Raw genomic sequence first — 12,842 nt, forward strand, 5'->3', positions numbered from 1 at the left:
GAAGTCAGTGTCAGAGATTCGTAGTTTTCTTGGCCTTGCAGGTTATTACAGGAAGTTTATTGAAGGATTTGCAAAGTTAGCATTGCCATTAACTAAACTAACCAGGAAGGGACAAGCTTTTATTTGGGATGCAAAGTGTGAAGAAGGATTCCAAGATCTGAAGAGAAGGTTGACTAGTGCTCCTATCTTGATTTTGCCGAATCCGACAGAATCATTTGTGATTTATTGTGATGCGTCACTAATGGGTTTAGGTGGTGTATTAATGCAAAATCAACAAGTAGTTGCTTATGCGTCGAGACAACTTAAAGTACATGAGAGGAATTATCCGACTCATGATTTGGAGTTGGCAGCTGTAGTCTTTGTTTTGAAGTTGTGGCGACACTATTTGTATGGTTCGAGGTTTGAGGTATTCAGTGATCATAAGAGCCTGAAGTATCTCTTTGACCAGAAATAGTTGAATATGAGGCAGAGAAGATGGTTAGAATTCCTGAAAGATTATGATTTTGGTTTGAACTACCATCCGGGTAAGGCAAACGTTGTTGCTGATGCATTGAGTAGGAAAACCTTGCATATGTCTATGCTAATGGTGAAGGAATTGGATTTGATTGAACAATTCAGAGACTTGAGTTTGGTATGTGAAGGTACTCCTACTAGTGTCAAATTGGGTATGTTGAAGCTGACTAGTGGCATTCTTGAAGAGATCAGAGAGGGTCAGAAAGATGATGTTGAGTTAATAGATAAGTTGACTTTGATTAATCAAGGCAAGGGTGGTGAATTTAGAATTGATGGAAATGGTATACTAAGGTTTGGTGACCGAGTTTGTGTCCCTGATATTACTGAACTCCGGAAACGCATTTTAGAGGAAGGACACCGTAGCGGATTGAGTATTCATCCTGGTGCTACTAAGATGTATCATGATTTGAAAAAGTTGTTTTGGTGGCCGAGAATGAAGAAAGAAATTGCCGAGTTTGCGTACTCATGTTTAATTTGCCAGAAGTCAAAGATTGAGCATCAGAAACCGTCTGGGTTTATGCAACCGATGTTTATTCCTAAGTGGAAGTGGGATAGCATATCAATAGATTTTGTGTCGGGTTTGCCGAGGACTGGCAAGAATTGTGAAGCTATCTGGGTCGTGGTAGACAGATTGACGAAGTCTGCACATTTTATACCGGTGAGAATGGATTATCCGATGGAGAAGCTAGCTGAGTTGTATATCGAGAAGATAGTTAGTCTTCATGGTATTCCTTCAAGTATCGTGTCAGACAGAGATCCGAGGTTTACGTCTAAGTTCTGGGAAGGTTTGCAGAAGGCTTTAGGTACTAGACTGAGGTTGAGTTCTGCTTATCATCCGCAGACGGATGGACAGACTGAGAGGACAATTCAGTCGTTAGAAGATTTGTTACGTGCTTGTGTGTTGGAAAAAGGAGGTACTTGGGATAGCTATCTGCCTTTGATCGAGTTTACCTATAACAATAGTTATCATTCGAGTATTGGTATGGCTCCGTTTGAGGCTTTGTATGGTAGGAGATGTAGGACGCCGTTGTGTTGGTATGAATCTGGTGAGAGTGCTGTGATTGGACCAGAAATAGTACAACAGACTACGGAGAAGATTAAGATGATTCAGGAGAAGATGAGAGCTTCTCAGAGTCGTCAGAAGAGTTACTATGATAAAAGAAGGAAGACACTTGAGTTCCAAGAGGGAGATCATGTGTTTATGAGAGTTACTCCTATGCCAGGAATTGGTCGGGCATTGAAGTCAAGGAAGTTGACTCCGCGTTTTATTGGACCGTTCCAAATTTCTGAAAAGGTGGGAGAATTGGCATATCGTATCGCTTTGCCGCCGATGCTTGCAAACTTGCACGACGTGTTCCATGTGTCTCAATTGAGGAAGTACATTTCAGATCCGTCTCATGTGATCCAAGTAGATGATGTACAGGTAAAAGACAACTTAACGGTTGAAACATTGCCTGTGAGGATTGAGGATAGAAGACTGAAGCAATTGCGTGGCAAAGAAATAGCTTTAGTCAGAGTAGCTTGGGGAGGACCGGCTGAAGGAAATGTTACCTGGGAGCTAGAGAGCCAGATGAAAGATTCCTATCCGGAACTCTTTGCTTAAGGTATGTTTTCGAGGACGAAAACTCTTTTAGTGGGGGAGAGTTGTAACGCCCGTATAATTTTAATATTAATTTAATTTTATTATTGAATTAATAATTAGAATTATTAAAGAAATTGTGGAAATAATGAATAAATAAGGTTTTTGGTTTTTAGGCCATATGTGGAAATAGTAAAAGAAGGGGGAGTGATTCTGTAAACCTTTTACTAATTTTATTATTATTTCATAACATTGGGAATTGGGAACAAAGAAAGAGCGTGAAAGAAAGAAGTCTGAGGAACGAGGAACGTGAAGGAGAACGGTAGAGGGAGAGACCAAGAATCAAGAATTGTCTAAGGTAAGGGGGGACTTGTCTGATTATCATCTATTATCGGGTTAGGGGTTGATAATGCTGAATAGATGTAGAATTCGGATCGATTGAGTCATATGATAGGTTTAGGGATTGTGTCAATTGTATGATGTTGTGATCTCTATGTGTGAATCTATGATGTTTGTGTTGTTATAGTCTCAATTGATGCGTAATTGATGCATTGCGAGACGTAATTTGTGTTGTTTTGGGCAATCTATGTATCTATGTTCGCACTGGTATGTCTTGGGGGTGTTTGGAATGCATAGAATGTTGTTTTCTGCAGGTTGGGGTTTCTGAAATCACTGGTTCGCGCCGCGTACATAGGGTTGGCGCCGCGAACATGAAGGCAGAATGTTAGGAAGTGGTGATACGCTCAGGTCGCGCCGCGTACCTGTGTTCGCGCCGCGAAGGCGTAACTTTTTCTCGTTCTGCGCCGCATGTGGATGTGTGCGCCGCGAACTGCTTGGCAGAGAGCCAATGAATTTTTGGGACGCTCAGTTCGCGACGCGAACTGGAGATAGCGCCGCGTGCTGTTGGTGTTTTTGAGATATTTTCTAAAAAGTTCAAAGATGCATAACTTTTTAACCGTTGGTCCGTTTAATGTGCCGTTTTGAGCTAAACGAACCTTATAGGATAATCTATATGATGATGATTGATTGTTTTTAGAATGATGATGATACATGTGTGCTATTTCTTATTGGTGATGATGATTGGTGCAGATACATGTATGTTTTCTATATGATGATGATAGAATTGTGATTGAATGGTGTTAATATATATGAACATACTTGATGATGATGATGATATTGATGATAATGATGATGATGGTATAAGTATGTTATATATGTTGCATTCATTCACATTCATTGATGATACTGTATCCATAAGGGTGTGTTGGATCAGTGAAGGGCATGATTCCCATTGTGTGGAATCTGTGCTGGCAGGGCCGTATCTTGATGATGTTGGATCGGTCATGGGTTATTCCCATTGGATGATGTTGGTACCACATGCATAGTGTCAGTCCATTCATATGCATAATTTATAACATGATTGGAGGTATTCCAGTGTTGTAAATGTTGATGATGTGTTGGTTGTTATTTGATTTGTTTTGATTGTCTGTTTATGAAACAATTGGGTGAATGATGCAACTGTGACGTGTTATTGCTTTATAACCTTATAACATTTGTTAATTATGACGAGACTCACCCTTACATGTTGTCATTTTCAGATTGAGGATAGCGGCTGTTCGACTCGGTGAGGATTAGCTCATGAGTCAGTGTTTTAGTTAGCGTCAGGTGTCATGCTCTGATAGTTGTAACACTGGGAACGCTTGTTTGTAGTTTGATTGTAACTCTATATTTATTTGTTTTGGTTGAAGTCTGATACATTAGTGATAATGTTGACTTGATGAAGTATTTCCGCTGCGTAGAACATGGTTTTGATTAATGAATGATGATTTCAGGTGTTTTCAGTAATGCATGACTTATACTGACGTGTGTTTTCATTATTTATGAATTGTGATGCCTCTCTACATGTTACTCTGATTTAATAATTGTTTATTTACCGTGGCTTCAAGCGGCTAAGAGCTTTGAGATGTTATGTGGAGAAACTTCTCCTTATGCCTCAGAACTTGTGTTATGGTCATATGAAGAAACAATGTCATTCATTAACTGTTTTGACAAATTTGTTAAATGCACAACAGAAGTTAGTGTTGGGTTGTCCTCCGCCATAAAGGCTGCGAAGTTTGCGTTTTCATATTGCTCTTTACTAGGGAAAAATCAGAAACTAGTGCTGCTGCCATACCTGGTAGAGCATCTCTACCCTTGCATGGAAGAGGTTTTGAATACACACATAAACCACTCTAAGAAAGTGATTCCTATATTCTCAGTAAGTGATTCTTGGATTTTAGAGAATTACATTGTGTCTCGAGTGTTTGATGGAGATGGATCTTTGACAGAACAACCTGATTATTGCATGCTAACTTCCAGTGGCAGGAAGGTTCAGACACTATTGCAGGTTTGTTCAATGACCATATATTATGTAACTAACATAAATTCTTTTGAAAAATGTATCCTCGTGCATTGCACGTGTTCACAATACTAGTATTAGTACATAACACATTTGAGTGTCTCTAATCAGGCGATTGCAGAGGATATTTCTCCTTTAGTTACCCTTGAAATGGAAAATCTCGTCACTAGTGGACTCAAGAACCTCTTCACTGAGTATATTATCATACTTGAAAGCGCCCTTACTTATGAAACAAATAAAATGGAGCAAGATAGTCCTAGAATCAAGTTAGCTGAGTCACTGACACAACAGGTTTCTATATTGGCCAATTTGTCAACATTAGTGCAGTTTCTCTCTACTATGGTTAAAGGTATCTTTAGCAGCAGAAGCAGTAATCACATGGATTCACAAGTAGTGAAGAACCATTCAATTGTTCATCGGCATCAAGAACTTGATGATTTCCTGTTTTTTATCGAAGAGAGCTCCATTAAGTTGAGAAATGTGTTCTGCCAGCAATTAATTCTCAGAATGCTGTCTACTTACAGCAACCATGAAATATTTTCAGCTATTCACTACAATGACCAGTTTGATGCTAACTCAATCCACAATCCAATGCCCTCTGCAATATTTCAGGTATAGTTTCCACAAATAAAAAGATGGAGCAAATACCTGTGAGCAAATAGTTGCTTCTGATTTTGCATCCATATATGCTTCTGATTTTCTCTGTCATGGACAGGTTTTATTTCTAGAACTGAGGAAAATTGAAAAACTTGAAGAAGAAAATGTGCTTGAAGTGAATTGGTTGATGGAATTACTGAGGGAGGTGATGGTGTGTATGTTTATTTTGGTTTCGAAGAAAAAAGAGATCGATGAAACACCAGAAGAGTATGTTATCTTACAAACTAATGAGGCCAAACAGGTTTCTAATTTTCCTCCCGTCTGTCTATTCTTTTGGCCTTCATTATGACAGATTAAAAGCAACATTGCAACTAATTTGCACAATGTGTGATCAAATTCATATAGCTAAATGATTTGGTGCCAATATTCATGATTTTATCTATCTAAAGTGATTCTGTATCTTTATTCCTTGAGCAGTTTATTTTGGATGTGCAATTCCTAGTGGAAATTGGAATGTATGGCGGATACCTCTCCACTGATCCTTTGCTCCTTCTAACAGTCATGAAATCAACATTTAACTCAGCTGGACTTGACCCTTTCAAGTAATGCATAATATGCTTTCTAATTTCAGAATTTGTTTTTATTCTTGGTATTGTTTTAAGAACCGAACTGGCAAGTCTTGATTCTTAAACCGTTCGGTTTGGTTTTTAAAATCACGAGTCGTAGTTCTGTTAACAGTTTGATCATAATCTCAAAGCTATTCTACATGACTAATTTCAGAGATGCAGATAGTGATGATTGGGCTATAGATGTTGCTACAAAAACAATTCAAAATCTGTTGGAGATTGAGGAAACAAGTTTACACCCAAAAGAGCCTATACATACCATCAAAGACGAGTTGCATGAACACGAAGACCAAATTAAGCAATCCACATATGAGTGTAATTTTTCAGAGGTAGATGATAAAAATTCTTTGGAGGATAAAGTAGAGTCGGAGGAGCATGAGTCAGAAGTTGCTATTGATGCAGAAACAGATTATTCATCAACATTTAGTTCTAGGGAGGGATCCTTAGCAGAAAGAGATTGTGTTGATATAGAGAAAGTAAATATGAGACAACTTAGTATCAGCTATGTGCAATTAGAGAATACTGATGTTGAAAAGATAACAGATGCAGGAAATGATGAATTGACTCTCATGCCTTCATTGGGTGTGGTAGGACAGAACTCTGATCAAACTGATTCAAAATCATAGAAGTGACCTATAATTGTGTATATATATAATATTAGATTTCAGCTACTTTTTAAAGTTAAATCTAGTTTTTCACTTTGGTTTAAAGCCTATTTGATATATTTTATGCCTTCGTGCTAATAAAGATATGTGCATCACATCTAATCTCACAACTCAATACCTCTAGCAGGACAAGGACAAGTCTAACACACCCCAAAATAATTGTTACAGAATTTTGACTTGTATTTTCAGTACTTGAAAGTATCATAATGCAATTTACAAACATATATTTCCAACAACAATTTCTAAAACGACAGTGTAAATGGTGTTGTGCACCTCAAAATAAAGGTATCCCTAATCTTCAAATAGCCGCAGAAAAGCTTTACCCCTGCTTAGTTATTGATGCTGAACTATGGGGTGTCTTTAACAGTTAAAGTATTGCTTAGAGTAGAGGATTTCAAAACATTCAGGTTTACTGATTCTTCCACATGTAGCACCAGCTTTTTTCTGTTTCAGTTTCTAAAATATTAATAGGAAGCTTTCATCATGCTGCAAAGTTAAATAAAGCTTGCATAAACAATCCATTGAACTGTAATATTGTCTCAACCACTTCTCATGTTCATATTTCTTAGTAATTAAAAGTCTTCAGGGAGTTATCTGTGAAAATAAGTAATACCTGAATATACAGCCAAAGGAACACGAGGTTTGAGGATTATTGACTTTAAAAGCATGGGCTATGATGTTGTGCTTTCCAACCTGCAGAAATTACAAGAACCGCCTATTTTGTTGCTGAGACGCCTGCATATAAGCCATGTTGTCGCATATCTGTCTTTGCATGGAGGTAAAGAGGGTATCCCGCCTCTCCTCTCGAGCCAGATGGTCTCGCCACATCTCCTCCGTCATATTGTACATGGAGCATTAGCAGATGGTGGTGTGAATCTAATGTTAACTCTTCCATTGGAAGATCTGTGCATCTCTAGACTAACTTATGTGTTAAATGATTATTATACTTTTTTAATTCTATAGATATTCAATTCTATAGATATTCAGTATGCATAGGTGACAGAATGCAAGTATTCTGCATCAGTACCAACTTGTTACTACTACTAGGGTATAGTATATTGTTCCCTTTTTTCCCTTAAATTTTTGTTTTGTTATTACTTATGTTCAATCGAGTTGTAACTTTCCAGCAACCATGAGAATGATGATTAGTGTAGTGAATGAAGATACTAATTCTTAATTTGAACAGCTTATGTTTGGGGCTTTCATTTTGAACTCACTCAAGTTGCCTGATTCTATTTAATCAAATGAAAGTCAGTATAACTATATCTATAATTATCAGCCGTATGATAATGCCAAACTTGATATTGAATCCATCACTGGAAGGGTACATACTTTCATTATATATTTTCATGATTATCATCACTGCAACATGTTTCATGATATGACACCCCTCATCTCTCTATCTGTCTACTAATACTCCCTCTCATTAACTAACTTCCATTGGCCCCATATTCTTCTAGCGTGTCCTATCATACACCTTTGGATATACACTTTTTTTTCTCAATCTCCAACAGCTTTTGAACTATGAAAAATAAACAGCAGTTTAGATAGGTATAAATCATGTGATAAACACATATGCCTCGTATTTTAGGAGGATTTTACAGCCAATAAGAATAGCAGAAAATTAAATACAATGGTAAGATTTATGTGTACTATTGCATGATGAATATTGCCAATGTTGCTAATTAGCTGCAATGTTGCTTTTACTCTCTGAATATGAACCCGAAAGAATAAACAGAAGGGAGGGAAATCAGAAACCTGTTTGACCTCATCAGCTTGTAAGCTGACCTGTTGCATTGATCTCTTTGTTCTTTGAAACCCAAATAAACATAAACACCATTACCTCTATCAGAAATCACACCAACCAATTCAATTCAAGAAATGATAAAATCTGCCCATGATGGAGATAAAACTTTACATTAAATATAAAATCTTGCATAGGCATTACAGGAAGCAAAATCTGAAGTAACTATTTATCCATATGTATTTGCAGTTTTGCACCAACTTTTTTCTGTGACAGTTTCTAAAATATTAATAGGAGGCTTTAATCATGATGCGCAGTTAAATAAAACTTGAGCATAAACAATCCAAAGGAGAACACCAGCTTTGAGTATTATTGGCTTTAAAATCTCGGGCTATGATGTTGTGCTTTCCAACCTGCGGAAAAAACAAGGAACGCCTATTTGGCAATAATTAGACAACTTTCACTGATGTTAACAAAAAGATGACATGAAATCTTCAGAGGAGAATTAGTCAGAAGTTGCTATTGATGCATAAACGGGTATTATCAAGCACAAGCAGGAACAGACTAAAAAATCTGGAGACTAGAGTCCAAACTCAAGCCATCCTTTGCTAAACTATTAGCTACCTAGTTAGCCTCTCTGTGTATAGTGTCCGCAAAACTCACCAACAGAAATCAAATTGATGAACACGCTAAATCTCTTTAATGTAATGATAATACTTCCCCACCAGCTGGACTGTGGATGTCTGAGAGACAAAGCTTAGGGACTGGTGATTTGACTTTGCAGAAGTTGGACGTAGGTTTGTGGAAAGTAAAGCGGAAATCTTCAAATAGAAAATGGAGCCATTCCCGCTCACAAGTAAGGTTTGTTCATGAAAATTATTGATCTTCTGGACTTTATCTAGAGAGCATAGATTGCTTCAATTATTTCAAGGAGATTAGATATGGTCCAATAAAGGTACAGTAGCCAGTATAAGACTTTCTAAAAGTAGGGACAGTAGCCCAATTAAAATCTGCAACAACAGAAAATATATAATCTTTACGCGAGAGTGGCGTATTGAACTACGAGGTTCATTCATAACCTCTTCTAAATTATAGTTACTGTTGAAATTTGAAGTGAAAGTTATGTAATTATGTATGTATTGTGCAGGAAGCTAGAGCGCTGTTAGGGAGATATGAGTATCAGAAAGGAAATCTAGTAGCTGCTTTACATGTATTTGAGGGAATAGATATAGCTGTTGTGACTCCGAAGATCAAAATCGCGCTTTCGAGAAATGGAGAACGGCGAAAGAGGCATTCTCATAATCATGGTGAACCGGAAATGTCTATACATTCTGTTGGATTATTGTTGGAAGCACTTTTCCTAAAAACTAAATCTTTGCAGGCTCTTGAGAGGTTTAAAGGTAACCTTTTTGGTTGTTTGATTCTTAGTTTTGCGCTTAATTTCGCAACATTTTTAGCCTGTGCAATGGTAGATCTTTCACCTGTGATCCACATTATTTTACAAGTATAATTAGAGTCTGTTTGGATTGACTTATTTGAACTTGTATGCTAAGGCAAACGCCTGGGACACTGTTTGGAAGAGCTTATGGAATCATTGTATGACATATCCATAAATTGTTTTCAGTATTTTCATAAGCTCTCCAAGGTAGATTATAAAAACAACTTATAACTTATGTGAAAACATATTGACTTTATTTATCGTTTTTTAATTATACATAAGCACTTACAGGATAAGTGCTTATGCTATAATAACTTAGCTAAGTTGTTTGTCCAAACAAACCCTTAGTATATGTATTTGATTTCAACTGCTATGTGTCTTTAGGTTATGAAATTTCTTTTGAATACTATCTATTTTGTTGCATAAGACCAGCGCAGAAAAGTATGCATAAGTTATTATAAAATTGGTTTCAATTACAGTAGGACATTAGTCAAAGTGTAATCTAATAGTTCCAATCATTCTTGCAGAAGCTGCTCAATCTTGCAAAGTTATTATGGACATAGTGGAATCTTCATTACCTGAAGGCTTGCCTGATAACTTTGGTGCTGAATGTAAATTGCAGGAGACCGTGAGCAAGGCAGTCGAGCTGCTTCCGGAGTTGTGGAAGCTTGCTGATTGTCCGCGCGAAGCTACTTTGTCTTACCGGAGAGCACTCCTTTATCAATGGAATCTTGATGCAGGGACTACAGCTAAGATTCAAAAGGAATTTGTTGTTTTTCTTCTATATAGTGGAGGAGAAGTAATGCCCCCTAATCTGCGTTCCCAAATGGACGGCTCGTTTGTACCAGGAAACAACATAGAAGAGGCCATACTTCTTTTAATGATTTTGCTAAGAAAAGTCTCTCTCAATAGAATTGAGTGGGATCCTTCAATTTTGGACCACCTTTCGTTTGCACTGTCTATTTCGGGAGGCCTATCAAGTTTAGCCGATCATTTGGAAGAATTGCTCCCCGGGACTATTCATCGAAGTGAAAGATTCTATGATCTAGCTCTTTGTTATTATGGGGCAGATAAGGACACAACGGCACTTGATCTACTAGGAAAATTGTTGCATGGTAGAGAAAGGCCAAAACATGTTCCTGGTTTGTTAATGGCTTCTAAGATTTGTTGTGAGAATCCTCCGCTTGCAGAAGAAGGGGTAAGCTTTGCTCAGAGAGCGGTCGAGAGCTTAGATGGAAAATGTACGCAGTTAGAAAATGTTGCCAAATTATATCTTGGTGTTTCATTATCGGCACATTCGAAATTGGCCGTTTCTGATTCTGAGAAGTTTGAGAGGCAATCTGAGGCACTTCAAGCCTTGGAAACTGCTGGTAGAATGACCAGAATGATAGACCCGTTAGTACTATACCATCTTAGCCTAGAATATGCAGAACAAAGGAAGTTGGATGACGCGCTTCATTATGCAAAGTACGTCGTAAAACTGGAAGGTGGTTCTAATGTTAAAGGATGGTTACTATTGGCACGGATATTATCTGCTAAAAAACAGTTCTTGGATGCGGAATCTATTATTAACGCTGCTTTGGATCAGACTGGGAAATGGGATCAAGGTGATTTGTTGCGAACAAAAGCTAAAATTCAAATTGCACAGAACCAGTTAAAGAATGCCATTGAGACATATACTCAGCTTCTTGCAGTTCTTCAAATTCAAAGAAAGAGTTTTGGTTCTTGGAAGAAGTTATATAAGGTTTGTTGTTCTAACCACCTCGTCTTATTCCTGGAAGAAGTTATATAATCGTTAAAGGTATTATTTTTTGTGTTCTAGTACTTACGCTTTTATTAATACTATTTGTGATAGGACAACCGAGATCGTGCTAGGAACTTGGAAGTGGAAATATGGCATGATCTTGCTCATGTATATATCAGTCTGTCCCAATGGCATGATGCAGAGACATGTCTTTCAAAATCTAAGGCCATCAAACCATACTCTGCTTCTAGATGTCATGCTCTAGGTAAACATATACTCCATTTAATTTTTCTTTTTGAGATTGAAATGATACTAACAGATTATTATCACTTGAAATAATTGGCCGCTTAATATAGAAACCATTCTTAATGTTTAATTACTTTTTCGGTCTCTTAACCGTTCTCTTCAAATTATACAGGTATAATGTATGAAGCAAAGGGCCTTTACAAAGAAGCTCTAAAAGCTTTTGGTGATGCTTTAAACATTGACCCTGGCCATGTTCTGAGCTTAATCTCCACTGCTAAAGTACTTCGACATTGCAGTAATAAATCAAATCCCGCAGTCAGAAGTTTTTTGACGGATGCACTACGACACGATAGATTGAATGCTTCTGCTTGGTATAATCTTGGTCTCTTTCACAAAGCTGAGGGTACAATATCATCATTGGTTGAAGCTGCAGAATGTTTTCAAGCAGCACAGTCTCTTGAAGAATCTGCTCCACTTGAACCTTTCAGATGACAGATTCTAAAAAACCTCAAGGTGGATTAAACAAGCAGTTTTGTGATGTCACCATTTAATTTACATCAAGTATATTCATGTATAATTATCAAAAGTCAATCTAGAAAACAAAAAAAAAGGAGAAAAATAATAAGGTGGTCCACCATAGCATTTGTCAAATATTTTTAAGCAAACAATTTTATATAAGTGCCAAAGAAATATAAAATTTTGTTTGTGGAATATTTAAAGTAATAGAAAAGCAAATTGCAACTATAACTTTCCATCAAAATTGCATGATTGTGGTCCCATTACATGATATCAAGGTAAACTAAAGGCTTCAAAGGTGGCATGAAAGAGAAGTATTACCAATTAACAATGACAAGTTTAACTATTTATTTGATGGAAGACAGAGCAAACTTGAAATAATTTAATAAGTGAAGAAAAGTAGGTACTCATTAAAATTTTTAGCAAGAAAAAATATATTCATATAAAAAATGTGCTCCTATTTTCATGCATTTCTCATAAATATTGGAACAATTACAGAGTTTTAGGTCCACATGGCTTATATGGACCATACAGTATGACTGTTCTGTGATGAATTTTCCAGAACTACTTTTCCCTACTCTAATGTTTTCCCCCCTTGAACTTACCATCAAGCATAAAGTGAAATTAATATTTTAATAATTATACAATTTGTGTCCTTTTTTTCAAACTCATGTCGGTTAAGATGCGAATTCTATGATATTTCACTTATTCATTTTGAAATGATAAAATCCGATCATTATACTATTAAACAAAAAAATTAAACTTCTAGAATTGTT

The 12,842-nt window shown here is 36.9% G+C and overlaps 1 protein-coding gene across 1 annotated transcript; it reads left to right on the forward strand.

Annotated features, from left to right (window-relative positions):
* Positions 1–7,044: 7,044 nt before the first annotated feature.
* On the forward strand, positions 7,045–12,477 carry LOC131661091 (protein NPGR2-like). Its single transcript, XM_058930509.1, has 8 exons — positions 7,045–7,246; positions 7,342–7,388; positions 7,658–7,702; positions 9,159–9,188; positions 9,270–9,522; positions 10,088–11,304; positions 11,416–11,569; positions 11,723–12,477. The coding sequence occupies exons 1-8, from the start codon at positions 7,045–7,047 to the stop codon at positions 12,040–12,042; spliced, it is 2,268 nt and encodes a 755-aa protein (XP_058786492.1). The 3' UTR covers positions 12,043–12,477.
* The last annotated feature ends 365 nt before the right edge of the window (positions 12,478–12,842 follow it).

The sequence above is a fragment of the Vicia villosa genome, linkage group LG1, assembly GCF_029867415.1.
Source record: "Vicia villosa cultivar HV-30 ecotype Madison, WI linkage group LG1, Vvil1.0, whole genome shotgun sequence".
NCBI classification, from domain to species: Eukaryota; Viridiplantae; Streptophyta; class Magnoliopsida; order Fabales; family Fabaceae; genus Vicia; species Vicia villosa.

What these genes read in the sequence shown, in the direction of transcription:
- LOC131661091 (XM_058930509.1), top strand. Translation starts at nt 7,045, where the DNA reads ATGGGCTATGATGTTGTGCTTTCCAACCTGCAGAAATTACAAGAACCG. An exon ending in GCATAGGTGACAGAATGCAA is followed by an intron (nt 7,389 to 7,657) that starts GTATTCTGCATC and finishes TATAATTATCAG; the next exon opens with CCGTATGATAATGCCAAACT. An exon ending in TTCTAGATGTCATGCTCTAG is followed by an intron (nt 11,570 to 11,722) that starts GTAAACATATAC and finishes CAAATTATACAG; the next exon opens with GTATAATGTATGAAGCAAAG.